Raw genomic sequence first — 15,764 nt, 5'->3', positions numbered from 1 at the left:
ACTATTTCGTCAGTTTCCGGTGTTAGGCAATACAGTGAAAGCTGTAATTCAGAAGGATTTACCATACACCAGGGACGCAATAATTAACTACTCCAATACAATAGTATATAACAGCACGAAAAAACATATTTTCTGCCTTTGATTCTAACGGATGTCCAATCTTTCTTTGACTGGGAAGCCTGGTAACCATCATTCACTGCAATCACACCCAGTTGAACACAGGAATTTAGTTCAGGGTCTAATGCGTTGTAATGCAGGAGCTCAATGTGAAAGCGACAATAGACTATCAAATGGGTATTTAATGAACAATAATGACATTTGCTTTCTAGATGAGTTCCAAGTTTAAGCTAGTACTTCTTACAGGATCAGTGGCGGTCCAATGACCGGCGCTTTGAAACGTGAAACCCCCCCTCCAGCGGGTTTCAGCCATTTTCTCCTCATTTGGGATGACTTGCATCACTTGCATGCTCCAATGTTTTTGTTCTCATGCGCATAGATTGCTGCTTCTTGCGCTTCCTTTGTCTGATTAGGATGATGTTTGTTTGATATTTGTGTGCCGCAACACTTGGAAATGTCATCATGATGAATAATATCTGCTGAGAGAGCGTTTACCCCTAATTATTATTCACTCATAGCAAACTGAAGTCTCAGAACAATTAGAAATAATATTCTCATACCCTTTTAACCCCTTAGACTTAGTGTAGTAATATAATTACTAACATATATATGTATGTACTTTAGGTTATTTATTCAAATGGAATGTTTTTGTCATCAATGCAATGTGTAAATTACCGAAATTATGTTTATTTTTGTTTCTTCAGAGGTTCACTCGCCTATATTTGGCGCGGACAGGTGTGGGCTCGATTCCCGCTGGTGGCGGTATGATTGTGAGTGTGGATGGTCTCTCTGTGCTCCCTACGGAGGACTGGCGACCAGTCTAGGGACGTAGTTTGCTTTTCGCCTGAAGTCAGTGGGGATAGACAATGGGAACCCCTGCTACCATTAAGAGGGTCTGCACAGGGGGTTGCTTGAGCCTATCACAGCTGACTTGGGGCGAAAAGCAGACTACAGCCTAAACTGGTCACCAAGTGGCTACATTCTTATTGTTACATGCATATTTTATCCGTATTTATATTATTTAATAGAATTTATAAAATATTAAATATAGAATTTTTCGTAGTTATTGGGTGGGAGAAACAAGGTGTTTATGTGGTGTCCAAATGATAGTTTTTGCTTTTTGCTGATTGGCCTACATACAAATGTAAACAGAATCATTAAGTTAATTTAAAAAAAAAATCCTGATTTTGGTTTTCATGGAGGTCATTTTTAGGACAAACCTCATTTCCTAACAGATTGAATTATTTAACAGTATCAAAGGAGATTGAGCAGAAGGAGTCCCACTGCCCTCGAGTGGCAACCTTTGGTCATAACAATAACACGCTGAGTTGTAAACAAGACACGTCAACGCTCCATTAACTCTCAAAGCGTTTTGATCTTACATAAGCCCTGCCAGTCCCGCTGGGCAACGACAGATGAAGCTGCCGCCACCCACAGCCTGGCACTCGCCCCCGGCCTGGCAAGGGTTTGGTGTGCAGGGTGTCACTGGGATCTCACAACGTCCCCCCGTGAAGCCAAAGACGCAAGTGCACCCAAAACCTATCAAAGAAAAACATAACAAGCATCACATCCATTTGTGGGTACTTTTGACATGTAGTAATATGTTGCTTGTCTGGCTCCTGGGCAACAGAAAGGGCAACTAAACTGCTAAAGCTCCATCCACTATTCTGATGACCCACTTTTGCATGATCTCTGTCTGAAAGAGGCAACACACTTAGAAAAATGTCCTGGCTTTGCAAGGATTTGTTTCATTAAATAATTTTCTTCTTTTTTAAAAATATCTAACCCCTATCCAACCTTGTGATATGCATACCTGTTTTTACCGTATTTTATATGTTTTTGGTTCATTTCAAATTGTGGACGCCGTATAACAACATTTTTTTGGGAATTTCTTTTTTTTAAAAGTACGTTTTTTGTAAAAAAACAATCTAATTTTACCGATTTTGGCTCTAACCCGGATCGTCTCAATCACTGGTAACAGATGAAAACATCATCGTCAACTGCTAATATTGTCATACTTTAAGCATGATATGCTTCACACCTCGTCACTATATAAATATAGCGCGTCAACAAGCAATGTAATCCGACAGTCAAGCTGTCAGCGTCATACAGCTACATAATCTTGAATTTAGTGAATAAAAAAAGTTTATTTGCGCCCTATGTGAGTGCACCGCATTGCATTTGTACGGTTCATTATCATTTATTAAGGGGAACTGCAATCATTAATAAGGGGAGCAATTGGCCGATGTTGACAGGTGGATGTGACATTTACTGAAGGATTGCAATAAATGATACTGACCTCCCGAGAGCAGGCCGGTGCACACGGCTCCGTTGAGACAGGGGGCATTGACGCAGGGGTCCGGGTAGAGGACGCACCCCAGTTCCACCTCACTCAGCCCGGCAATCTCTGCATAGCGACTGCGCTTATTCTGTAGCGGCAGGTCTCTGCCGTTGAGTGTCAGTCGGGCCAGGCAGCCCCAGAAGCCGTCTTGGGCTCTCCCTGCCTGGTTCCCCGCCATCGAGGGCTTCACTTGCGCACCGAAGAAGAAGGAGGATTCCGGTGCCACTGGCCAAAAACGGACGGGGGCTCGGGCAGCTCGCCTTCGCTCCACGTAGCTATCGTCCAAAGACAGGAGGGTGTAGTTGCTGGTCAGCTCTAATACTACGCTGTGCCAAAGCCCGTCGTTGATCTGACGTCCAGAGATTCCCATGATGCCCAGTGTGTTATCGCAATCCAGCTGGAACCAAAGACGTCCACCTTCGATCTGAAAAAGTGGCATTTAGGGTAACGCACAGTCAAGAAGCCAATTGAACAAACAATGCAGTTAATGGGTCAAGAACCAAATCATGTATGATCTGTTTCAAAAGTCACTGAAAAAAACAGCTCAATTGTTCTTGACATAGTTCTTGACCAGCCTTGCTTCTTGAACTGGTCTTATCTGGTCGTATTACAGCAGCCCAACCAGAACAACACGTCATTTCAAAGATATTGATGTTTACCTTGAGCATCGTGCAGGGGTTGACTCTCGTGAACATGATGACCCCTCTGGACTGCAGTGTGCGGACCCTCAAGCCCAGCTTCATCTCCCCACCCTGACTGCTCTCTGTCACTTTGTACTTGATATAGCTCTTCCCAGAGAAACTAAGAGAGCTTTCACCTGTATGGAAATAGGAAAATTCTGTGTACCTGCACATCTATCATGAACTAAGTCAAGAATTGGCTTCACAAGTTTCTAACGACAGCGGCAGTAATATTGAACAGAACAAAGCCGCTGATCATACCAAAAACTAACCTCAGTGCGAAAAGGGTACACAAAAACTAATGAAGTCAATAACCAAATAAAGATTTTATAAATGATTTCTGCTTAGGTGATAAAACAAAGATCCTACCAGAGCACTCATCCACGCGCTCAGGTAGACACTGGCAGACAGATGGCGCCGTCGGGCCGCTGCGAATGCACTGCATGTCTGCGGGACATGACTGACCTTCACAAAGCACAACAGAAGCTGGGCAAGCGCCGCCTGATTGGTGCGGGAGCAAAATACATGTTGAACGAAACATCTCAAGAGTGATTAAATAAGAGTGATAAAGTCCAAAGAACAACTCACGGGGGCATGTGCAGCTTTCAATGCGTCTGAATGGAAGCGACACCAAGCTGACCTTCTCTGTGCTGTACGTCAGCAGTGAGCCAGCCTCCAGGGTAAGCGTCTGTTCACACTGCTTCTCCCCGCACTCAAGCTCCCCGGAGCAGGCGCCATCCATCACCGTCGCCCCGGCCAGGACGCCGCGGAGCTGTCTTCGAGCCTCTTGTAACTTGGATGCCAACTCCTGAGGCATGTAAAAGCCCACCATCCGGCCACTACTGCCGCCACCCGACATTTCCGGCCTCTCGATGGCCACGAGGAGGTCCACGTTGGAGGTCCCATCCACTGGCTGTAAGCCGAGGATGTGGAGCGGGTCTTGTTGTCCTGCTGACCATTTCCAGCCAGCGAGTGCCCGCAATGTCAGACGGATCTGGTTGAGGTAGCGGCCAAGTAAGTCCTCGGGAGACATGGAGCGAAACCTCAACGTGATGGCGCTACGCAGAAGGACGTCCGTCACTTGTTCTACTTGGACTGAGATGTCAGCGATCACGGCGAAGCGCCCGTCGCTCACAGTGGCATTCAATTGATACCTGAAAATGGACAAAATAAAATCAAGCAGGGCCGGCCAGACTTGGGCATCGGCCAACTAGGAGTGCGGGTGCCATCTAGTGGAGGGGGCAGCACAAAAATGCCAGATCACACATTATCTGACTTTGTTAGTGGTAGTGATGAATCTTTCGAATGGACTTTTAGCAATTGTCCTCTTTTCAAAACACATGTACTGTGCCGCTTATGATGTGGACATCATTTTTCTCAGAAACTATGTTATGAAAATGATATATTCTTTATTTTTACACCCATCAGGTCCCAATTAGCTTAATGTTAAAAATAAAATAAAAATGCATGCCTTGCAAGAGTCTGGGTCTTAGGAGGTTAAAGTACAAATTGACTACAACTGACAGGGTGAGCCCCGTTGTGTTTATGATGGATGCATGCTTAAGTGGTTGGTTCTTAGATTGAGTCTGAATCTCTTAGTCCCACCTCTAGCATTGATTTTAAAATCCAGCCCAAACCACAGAAGACTTGCAATGAACCTTGTACATGGTGAAAGTCAGTGTAGCCAGAACCATCAATGACTGAACATTTTTCCAAATGGTGTTCACTAAGCATCACGTTAGTTTTAAACATCAATGATAATTTGCTCTAACATATTCAAATATTTGTGTAGTTTACCTTCCCGGTTCTAGGCCCGGTAAAGCTGTCATGCTGCCATCCTGCCTGTTGATGCGAAACATGCTCTTGTCCTGCGGCTTGTGGGTGTAGGAGAGCACATCGCTAGTGTCACGGTCCGACGCGTGGATGCGACCGATCGGCCCGCCCTGGAACGTGTCGGTCGCCGTCACCACAAAGATTTCCAGGGGTGCGACAGCCGGCTTGTACTGACTGTTCCCGATGACCCGGAGAAACACCCATGAGGACGACACCAGAGGGGGTCGGCCAGAGTCACTGGCCTGCAAAATGAAAGGACATTCCTGAAGCCAGTCATTTATCCTCACGAGGGTCATGGGAATGCTGGAGCCGAACCCAACTCACAATGGGTAGTAGTACACTTGGTTGGTTGTCAGCCAATAGCAGTGCACAACAAGACAAACAACTATTTGCACTCACACTCATACCTAAGGACAATTTAGAGTGGCTAAACAGCCTAACGTGCATACTTTTGGAATGTGGAGGGTAAACCGGAGTATCCGGGAAAAGCCCACGCAGACATGGGGAGAACATGCAAACTCCACACAGGAGATCCAGAGCCCGGGATTGAACCCCGGATCCCAGAACTGTGAGACGAACATGCTAACCACTCTAACACCATGGCACGTACAGAAAACAATTTGCCTAAATATCACAGTTGCACCAGAAATTCAGTCATCAAACCTCTTCGACGGAATTTGTTTCGTTGTAGGGATTCTAATTATTTTCAGGGTTTCTATTTTTAATAGACGTCCAGTGGTGTGGCTCTTTTCATCTTTCTGCTATAAAATTTCAACGAGTTTGCCACTAATAAGCGTTCACTCCATTTGAACTGGGAAAATTGCCAGCGATTGAGAGGGAAAAAAAATGTTTCTGACCTGGACCTCAAGAGTAAATTCCCTGGGGGACTCCGGGCTGAACTCTCGGTCAGACCTCAGTGTTCCTGCCTGGTCCAGCGTGAAGAAACCACCCTCGTTCCCAGAAACTAAGCTGAACTCAAACGGCGGGCCGTTTCTTGGTGAGTCCTTGTCGCTCACGGACAAACGGAGTAGGACGCTGCCAGACGCTTGGCTCAGCTGTAAAGAATTGTGAGTGGAAAGTTAGGATGTGAAATTGCTCCCTTCATATACACATAATTAAATTCCTTGGCACCAGGTTGTCACAAGATGGCAATACAGCAATATTTTTATTAGTTTGGCAGGACCACCAGAGGCTTTTACCTGGACCACAGCGGTGGCGTTGGGTGGAGCGAAGACAGGCGGGTTGTCGTTGACGTCGGCAACGTTCACGTTGACGGCGACGGCCGAGGACATGGCGGGTGAACCGCTGTCGAAAGCCTGAACCGACAGAGCGTAGCGCGACACCTGGACGTGGGCGGGAGTGAGCACATCTTTATTCACGAGGCAACGTGGCCGACACGCTTTGTTACGGCCGCATAAGTGAGTGCGCACTGACCTTGCACCGACTCACAAAATGAGTATTGATTTTCTCGTGAGTTATTTTGCACTTACAGGTGCGTCCTTAAGATGCGTTTACACATTATGTCAGGCTGGCCGAGTCTGAACAGTTTTTCTCAAAGCAACCGGAAAGAGTGACCTTTTCTGTACCTTTGTTTTTACTTCATTTATTTTGCCCCAAATGACCCAAAATTATTTAGGATGTGACTGGAAATCAACAAAAATTGACCCATAGGAGAACAAAGTCTTCCCATGGCATTTCTCTTGATATTGAATTCTCATTGCAATGAATGAAACGCATTCACGGCCCATCCTTCTGATTAAAATGAATTGGACATCTAAATGATTGAAATAATTACCAGCTCTCGGTCCAGGCGCTTATTGACCTTGAGAAGCCCTGTCACCGGGTCGATCCAGAAGTGGTTGCTCCGGTCGCCCCTCAGGATGGAATAGGTAATGCGTCCGTTAACTTGACTGTCCAAGTCCTCTGCCAGGACCTTCAGGAAAAACATACGTTCGATGAGGAATCGCAATTCTGGCAACAAACCGAACATCTTACTCTGGTTATGGATTGGCCGACCGCAGCGTCCTCGCTGATCAGGACATTGTAGACATCCTGGCTGAAGGCCGGGGTGTTGTCGTTGATGTCCATGAGCTGGATGGTGACCATGGTGGCGGCGCTGAGAGGGGGCTTGCCTCCGTCCCAAGCCTCGACCGTTAGGTAGTAGTCCTTACACACTTCAAAGTCGAGATCGTCAACCACAAAAATGGAGCCTGGAAAGCAAGGAATATGCTTGCCAAATTTGGTTTTGACTGGAAGATAATTTAATAACCAACAAACAAACTGAACAGCTCACCCAGGTTCCTGTCGATGGAGAACTTAGCCATCTCATTGCCCGATCGAATTCGGTAGCTGATCTCGGCATTGGGTCCGATGTCGGCGCTGGTGGCCAGCACCCGCAGCACTTCGGTGCCCACCGCGACATCCTCCGGCACGGTGACTGTGTACTCACGCCGCTGAAACACTGGCGCGTTGTCGTTCACATCCAGCACCAGCACGGTCAGATCCACCTGGCGGACACACGCCAGTTGTAAGCAAAGCCACTCAGAGATCCAATCCATTTGAAGTGGGAGGTTTTTTCATCCTCTGACTACTAATGGATTGGACATCTTCTAGTAACAAACTGATTTAAAGAGTTTTAATGGAGTTTTTAAGATCCATGCGGATGGTCATCTGACATCGTCAACGTTACTGAAGGAGTTAACAGAATTTCCGTGATATTTTCGCCATTGGGTGCAAGAGAAGTGCCCGTCCCTCAGGCGTCACCTCTCATCATCTTTTTGTCTCAGTGCTCGCATGATAAGCATTGATCTTAATTAAAATCTACACGGCTTGTTATCACCACTCCTGGAGGCACATCTTGAGGTAACCCTCTTTCAGTGCACGTGCCCTATGTCAAAGAAGAACATCTTTTAATCCCAATGGATACCAGACCCGTGCCGGAACTATTTTAATCACATATTTCACAATTTGAAACAGTTTCAAGGTGTTAAACACAGGAAAATGTTAATTCACTTGGAATGTTCGATCCTGCGCCGATCCATTGCATTAAATTTCCCAAAAATGTTCTTTAAATTACTCATGCACTGAAGCTAGTAATGCAATTTGATTACTTTCATAATTAAGCAACTAGTAACGTAATTTGATTACTTTTTCAGAAAAGTAACGCTAACGATAACTCTTTACGTTTATAACTTGAACAACATTGGCTAATAATAAGAAATAACACACCGATACTACGCAAAATTGGAATGTTCGATGCTGCGTCGATCCATTGCATCAAATTTCCCCAAAAAATTCTTTAAATTACTGTTGCAGTGAAACTAGTAATGCAATTTGACTACTTTCATAATTAAGCAACTGGTAACGTAATTTGATTACTTTTTCAGAAAAGTAACGCTAATTATAACTCTTTACTTTTATAACTTGAACAACACTGGCTAATACTTAGAAATATCACACGGATACTACGCAAAATGGCTTTTTTGACATTTAGATTTCAACCAGCGGTCGCCGGTTACACACAAGTCAAACTGTGTTATTGAGTTTTCCGCAATAATTTTGGGTCACCTACCTGTGAGAAGAGTGCCCCCTGAATCCCGGCTTGGTCTGTTGCTCGAACACAGAGCCGGTACGAGTCTTGGCTCTCTCGGTCCAAGGGTTTCTCCAGAACCACCACCCCAGACACGGGGTCGATAGAAAAAACACCATTAGCCGAGTCTATCAAGGAGTAGACGATGGTCCGGTTGATGCCTTGGTCCGGGTCGGTGGCCCGCAGGCGCGTCAGTAGCGTGTTGGGCGCGGTGTTCTCGTATACGCTGGCCACGTAGCGCAAGGACGCGAAGGCCGGTGCATTGTCATTGACGTCCAGGAGTTTCAGCGACACATCGCAGCGGCAGAACAGTCCGCCGCCGTCCGTGGCTTGGGCGATCAGCTTGTAAGTGGGACGGCTCTCACGGTCCAACGGCGCAACTGTGCGTAGCTCGCCTTTAAATCAAGAACAGAAGAAGTGATGATTTTGAAAACACAATACATTTCTTGAATGGTTGCGTGAGACGTGCCAGTGTTGGCGTCCATGTAGAAGTCTTCCACACCGATGCCAAATAACGAGTACTGGATCTCTGCGCTAGAACCTGAGTCGATGTCGGATGCACCCACCGTCAGCACGCCCTTATTGGCTGCCACGTCCTCGGGGAACGAGGCGCTGTACACCGCCTGGGACAGACATACACGCCACCCATGATCCCATCGGCCACATCCCAAAATAACCTCTGTGACATCACTTTTATGGACTAGAAACTTATTTATTGCTTTTGTTCCGAAACTTTTTAAAGAGGTTAAAATTGTAAACAAGGGGAAGAATCATCAGATAGGAAAAAGAACAGAAAAAAGTCCCCGGTCTGTAATGAAGCATATTGTTTATACAAATATTAAATGTCTTCTGGAGCACAAATTGCCCCAGAGGAAGCGGTGCGTTTTGGAAGGAAAATGCATAGAGGTGAGGACTGATTAAATAACAAATGAATGGCAAACAAGAATGCTGCTCAGTAGAGCGTCTCGACTAAGTTATACGAAATTATGCATTATAACTAGAAAATGAAATATCGGGAAAAACTACGTGGGGATGCTTTGTTCTCCAATGTGTAAATTCCTGTAATTTTTTCACTCCCCATTCATTTTGCTGCATTTTCAGGTGACCTACTTGCTAACTTATTGTCTGCCATTGACCACACTAGACGTTCAATCCAATTGGACGTTTAGCGCCGTCAGTGGCACTTAAAGATGAGCATTCACAGCCAGTCCCGATAATGTAAATGATATTTTTTTGTAAAAGAATGAATGCTTTTTTTACCTCCCCCAAAACACAGATGTTGCTGCGTTAATTCAGAGGTGGGCAAACTATATTACACAAAGGGCTGCAGTATGCACGGATCATGTGTATCCCCATGAGTATAAATGGTATGGAATAATGAATGAATCTATTTTTGGTGAAAATCCAACCTCGATGGAGGTAATGATTGCTCTGACATGTTTTGAGTACCTGGTTGCAGACGGGGCTGTTGTCATTGGCGTCCATGACTGTAACTTCTACGGCGGCGCCAGCCACATATAGACCATCGCTGGCCGTGACGTTGAGCTGGTATTGGTCCTGACGCTCGCGGTCCAGAGGCCCGCTCACATACACCTTCCACTCGCCCTGCACCAGTGCCAAACCAAAAACGCCATCTGCGTTGCCGCCTGACACACAAAAAGAAACATTGAAAAATCAGTCTTGCATCTCAAACATTCAAGATGAAGAAAAATGGTTGTACACCTTTTTAACCATCAGCATTCGATAAGCATCAATCATGTAACTGAGGCGACAACGCCTACGCGACATTTGAGAATGTGTAGTGTGACCTTTATTACAAAGTCTAAATGGCAGGTTAAAAAAAAAGAAATGCGATTTCGTCCTGAATTAAAAACGTCTGAGCAGAATATAACCAGACACATTTACATTTGTCATTGTGACTAAGTCCCTTGTGGTGAAACTTGTTTTGTTTTTTTATTTTGTTTTCAAAATCAGTCATTTTAAGAAACTAATTGGCTCCAGAAATGTTTTTAAAGTAGAATTTACATGAATTAGCAGGGTTAGAGTTCTTTATAATATTTTGGTCAGACCCATATTCCACCAGTTGTTGCTAATGAGTTTTAATTGACCTTTTCAAAGTCACATGATTGGACGTCTATCACTGACAATGGCGGTCAAAGAGTGTAATGAAGCGTCCCTCACCGGTGATGTAAAAGCTGACCATGCGGTTCTGGTCTGTCCCATCATCGTCCTGGGTCTTGAGCACGGCCACCACCTCACCGGGTGGGTCACTCTCCTTGACGGCGCCGCGGTACAGTGCCCGGCGGAAGCGCGGTGGGTTATCGTTGACGTCAGACACAGTCACCGTGACGGTGGCAGCAGATTGCAGTGTGGTCAATTCGCCCAGGTCAGACGCTACCACGCGGAAGTTGTAGCTCGAGCGTGCCTCATGGTCCACGGTGCCGGCGGTAGTGATCCAGCCCGTCTTGCTGTCGATGGCAAACACAGGCGGCGACTCTTCCAGACTGTAAATCACCTTTGAAGGGGCATTTTGATACGGCGGTGCCTTTAGATACGAGTGAACTGACGAACAATTGGTCCGTGTCGGCAGCCCACCTGACCGTTGGATCCCCAATCTGGGTCCTGCGCCCTCACTTGTACCACCCTGGTGCCGACCGGCATGCCCTCCATGACTGTGGCCACGTAGGTGTCCGTCTCAAACGCCGGCTTGTTGTCATTCACGTCCTGCACCTGCCGCCGCAGAGTTTTTAAGAATGATGTCTGGAAAATGACTTGTTTAACACAATGGCTTCAGTTGATGGCAATTCCCATCATTGGCAGTGACAGCGCCTCCAATATTATAAGTTAATTAACCCAATATAAATCGATGGTGTAGTCAGCACTGACCTTGACCTCCACGTCCACGCTGGTGATGGCCTCGATCAGATCCTTGCGGGTGGCGGCGGCCACCTTGAAGCGGTAGACGGGGACGCGTTCGTAGTCGAGGGGCTCGACCAGGCGGACGATCCCCGTGTCGCCTTCCACTAAGAAGGTCCCGCCGCGATTGCTGTCGGCCGTCTCCCCGGCCACGGTGGAGAAGGCGGCACTCTGACCCGGGCCCGTGTAGACAGAGCCAAGCGCTGTGCCCGCCGGCGTGTCCTCGGGGGCGGTGAAGGAGTATTGCGGTTGGCTGAAGGACGGGATGAAGGCGGCTGGAGGCAGCACGTGGACGAAGGCCGACACGAGTGAGTGTTTGGCTGGCGAACCGCAGTCGGTGGCCTTAACGAAGAAGGACAGCACCGTCCCCTGCAGGTGCAACACCGAGCTCTTGGTCATCATCCAGCCACTGTCCGACTCTACCTGCGGGATGGGACACATGGCCGGTGGCATTTTGTGAACAAAAATTGGCACTTCTATGTGTCTGCTATACTCTGTTTTGGTAAATGAAAAGTTTTCAGTGAAACCCTTCTAAGTATATTACTCAGTTTCAAACATAGCAAGCATGTGGCACTTTTCATCCTTCTGCTGTGAATATAAAGGAATTCATCATTGGTTTATCACTAGTCGACGTCCAATTAATTTGAATTGGGAGATATGGATATAAAGATTAAAATTCACGATTGTTAAAACATTGACATTTGTAAAGGTCTACGCTAGTTGATCATTCAGCCTGACCTCAAGAACGTCGACGAGAGACAGGCGAGCCTCACTGTAGAGGGAGTAGACAATTCTCCCGTTTGCGCCGGCGTCAGCATCGCTGGCCTGGATCTGTGTGACCAAGGAGCCTTTGCCCACGTCGGCCTTGATGCTCATGCGGTACTCCACCGCACGGAAGCGTGGCGCGTTGTCGTTCTCGTCCGCGAGCACCACCCTCACCGTGCAGAACGACGCCCGCCCTGGAGATGACCTTACAAGTTTATCTTATGTATGTGTATGGTAGGAAACTAGAGGGTGGTGCTGTCCATGGTACCTCCGCCATCCAGGGCCATGATGGTGAGCAGGATGTCTTTGTTAAGAGGGTCTTCTCGATCCAGCTTCTGCGTGGTAACAATGAGTCCATCCGCATCCACGGCGAAGAAACTCTTTCCAAAGTTGTTGATGAATGAGTACGTTATTTGACCGAAAAGTCCCGAATCCTCGTCCGTAGCACGAACCTGTAACATCCCCACAGAGACTTTCACACTGACCAGTTCACATGGAAGATGAATTAAAACAAAAATAAACCTACTTGGATGACTCTTGAACCAGGTGGTGAATTCTCTGGGACATCTGCTAGGTAGAACCTCTGACTAAACACTGGACTGTACAGGTTAGCTCCCAGCACATAAACCACCACCTGGATAGCAAATCATTTTTGTAAAAAAACGTATAAGCAGCTACTTATTGTCGTCCGCTCTGAACCCTACTAATTTAAATGAATTTTTGCAGAATCAAAGGCTGTGTGCCTTTAGTAGGGTTGTTAAAACTATCAAAAAGTATTGAAATATTGCATACGGATCTGATATTTGATGGCAAAAGTATAGTACAGTACTATATACACTGAGTAATTTCTTTTTGGTGTCATGATAGTAAGAGATTTTTGTTATAAGATGACTGGACGTCTATTATTGCCAATGGCACTGAAAGAACATCTATGTTGGATACTGCTTTTTTTCACCCAGTTGTACCGCTTATTACAATTCCAGAAGCGCTCACACTTAATATGGGCAATTACAAAAGAGCGGAGGCAGCAAAAAGCACTAGACAGAGCGTTCTACTTGGCAGCCGCTCCCTCAGTAAATCCAACGTGACGTGAACATGCATTAACCCTGGCAGATTCGGGCTCGTTCGCTCGTCCAATGCTGGACGTACGCCGATCGAGCGAGAGCCCGGGTTGGCGTGGCGCCTTTACCTGAGCCGTGTTGGTGAAGACGCCGTCGGACACGGACACGTTGAGCTGATATGACAGCTTTGTGCTCTGTCGTCTCTTGTTAGACAGACGCAGAACACCGCTCTCCGTCTCCATGAGGAATGTCATGCGCTCATTACCGGACAGAATAGTGTACCTGGGGATTGAATGGGGATTTCAAATTTTGAACTGAAAGCTCACTCAAACCTGCAAGCCACACTGATTGAGAATTATGTTCTGATGTTGAAAAAAAAATAGAAAATTCATTATTACATTATGTATTTAGAAAACATAATTTCAGCACTCATGGCGAATTCGCCCATCCGAATCCAAAATGATTGGATGTCTAGCACCGTCACTGGCAACAATTGTGTTAATCATGAGAGAAGATCATAAAAAGAAACTTACATTGATGAAAAAAATTCAGGATTTTTCTTAATTAACTAACCACTGCCACCCAAATAAAAAAAAATATATAATATAAGACAGTAAAATTTAAAAAAAAATTATTTTCGTCAAATGGATTTGCTTTAATCTCATAGAATAGAATTTAAACAAACCTGAGCCTCTGAGCGTCGCCCATATCGGCGTCCGAAGCTTGAACGCAGGTTACAAAATGTCCCCGAGGCGCCAGCTGACTGACGAAGGCCTCGTACAGCGTCTGGCTGAAGTCAGGTGGGTTGTCGTTGGTGTCGGCGATGGCCACGGTTACGCTTACGTCGCTGCTGAGAGCCGGTTCACCACCATCCATCGCCCGTACTATAAAGTTGAAGCGCTGGATGCGCTCGTAGTCCAGCAGCCGCGCCGTCAACAGCAGGCCGCTGTCCCGTTCTACGTGGAAGTAGTCACTGCTGTTGTGGACGTCGGATACGATCTCGTAGCTCACTCTGGAGTTTTTATCCGAATCTTGATCCTGAGCTAACACCTGCAATGAGAACACACGCGGTGGTTTTCATTTAGCTACATGACATTTGATATTACGTACGTATCTCTCAGAGGGATGGGGTTCGATCCCAGGTCGGTCCACCTGTGTGGAGTTTGCATGTTCTCCGTGGGTTTTCTCCGGGTACTCCGGTTTCCTCCCACATTCCAAAAACATGCAGGGTAGGCCGGTTAAACACTCTAAATTGCCCATAGGTATGAGTGGGATCGTGAATGGTTGCCCGTCTCTTCGTGCCCTGTGATTGGCTGGTGTCCCCCACCTGGTCCCCGAAGTCAGCTGGGATAGACCCCCGATACCCTTGTGAGGATAAGCGGTTCATAAAAAAATGAATGACTAAGACAAATAATGAATAGTACTTATAATAAGGGTTTAAAAGGGATAAAAATAGCTTCCACTGTGTGCTAGGATTCAGTAGGGGAGTCTGTGCCAACTGTCAATCATACTACCAGCACTTTCTAGCATTGATGCTCCTGAGGTTAACAGGTTTCCTCTCCACAAAGAATCTGCGGAAACCATGTCTAAAAAAAATGAAGTATTTCCAGCAGTCGTTTGATAGACAAAACTCCTACGAGACATTCCGTGCAGATTTGAACCCCATGCACCAAACAGATGGCTAACACCGATTCACTAAACTCTAATAAATCAGTTCCCCAAGGACAACGTGATGAAGGTCCTCGCAAGGAAAGATTTAAAGGCAATAGCTACTGTCTACTGGCATGAGCGTAAGGCTCCCATAACTCCGGGTGCACTGATTGCCAATAAATTAATACATTCTTGCTTCGGCAGTGGGGTAAAAACAAAAAAATTAGCAAAGGTGAAGCTGATGTTTAGTGACAGATAAAATGGCCATCTAAACAAATATTCCTCCTGCAATAATATTAATAAGGTTTAATGCTGATGATTCATGATGTGATCAAACGTAATTACATAATCTCTGTGAATCCAGACAGTTTAATTACAAGTCGTCTTGTGCAAATGTTTATACAGCGGTGCTCTGTTATTATTATGAAAGGTCAGACGATTTCTCAGTGAACTCCCTGAAGAAAATCGGTGAGAGTGGATTTTTCCGGAAGTGTGAGCTCCGGGCGACCTTACAGCGGACATCGTCGCCCTTATCAAAAAATAGAGCACTCTGGGCGGACTTGACTTGGAATAAAGATATCAATAAGCTGCGCACTAAATCATTACCTTAATCCTACAGCACAGGTCTCCTTGGCATTTTTTTGGATTAAGATTAAGCAGAGAAGAGCTATTGTCAAAGGTAAATACTGTGTTTTCACATTCATTATATATACATTCTTTTATAAATAAATACATTACAGTATTTACATATGCATATAATTGTGTAATGTTTATTATCTACACTTCATTTCATAAGTAGAGGTACCACAGTC

General features: G+C 45.9%; 1 protein-coding gene across 3 annotated transcripts in view; it reads right to left on the bottom strand.

Annotated features, from left to right (window-relative positions):
• fat3b (FAT atypical cadherin 3b) overlaps positions 1–15,764 on the bottom strand; it is a 51,175-nt gene that overhangs the window by 8,452 nt on the left and 26,959 nt on the right. Inside the window, exons 23-44 of one of the 3 annotated variants that reach the window (XM_077592249.1) lie at positions 13,988–14,352; positions 13,431–13,584; positions 12,768–12,875; positions 12,510–12,693; positions 12,215–12,435; positions 11,447–11,899; positions 11,156–11,290; positions 10,742–11,075; positions 10,010–10,206; positions 9,030–9,183; positions 8,543–8,955; positions 7,265–7,478; positions 6,967–7,181; positions 6,767–6,904; positions 6,171–6,314; positions 5,829–6,026; positions 4,936–5,213; positions 3,727–4,292; positions 3,508–3,639; positions 3,118–3,275; positions 2,417–2,882; positions 1,500–1,656 (exon numbers count right to left, since the gene is read on the bottom strand). In XM_077592249.1, the coding sequence (XP_077448375.1) occupies positions 1,500–1,656; positions 2,417–2,882; positions 3,118–3,275; positions 3,508–3,639; positions 3,727–4,292; positions 4,936–5,213; positions 5,829–6,026; positions 6,171–6,314; positions 6,767–6,904; positions 6,967–7,181; positions 7,265–7,478; positions 8,543–8,955; positions 9,030–9,183; positions 10,010–10,206; positions 10,742–11,075; positions 11,156–11,290; positions 11,447–11,899; positions 12,215–12,435; positions 12,510–12,693; positions 12,768–12,875; positions 13,431–13,584; positions 13,988–14,352 (5,384 nt within the window). Of the gene's footprint in view, positions 1–1,499; positions 1,657–2,416; positions 2,883–3,117; positions 3,276–3,507; positions 3,640–3,726; positions 4,293–4,935; positions 5,214–5,828; positions 6,027–6,170; positions 6,315–6,766; positions 6,905–6,966; positions 7,182–7,264; positions 7,479–8,542; positions 8,956–9,029; positions 9,184–10,009; positions 10,207–10,741; positions 11,076–11,155; positions 11,291–11,446; positions 11,900–12,214; positions 12,436–12,509; positions 12,694–12,767; positions 12,876–13,430; positions 13,585–13,987; positions 14,353–15,764 lie in introns of those variants that run through there. The other 2 variants (XR_013298100.1, XM_077592247.1) reach the window with 2 other exon arrangements.

Source organism: Stigmatopora argus, chromosome 22 (genome assembly GCF_051989625.1).
Source record: "Stigmatopora argus isolate UIUO_Sarg chromosome 22, RoL_Sarg_1.0, whole genome shotgun sequence".
NCBI classification, from domain to species: domain Eukaryota; kingdom Metazoa; phylum Chordata; class Actinopteri; order Syngnathiformes; family Syngnathidae; genus Stigmatopora; species Stigmatopora argus.
This window is presented reverse-complemented; position numbering and strand designations above follow the sequence as displayed.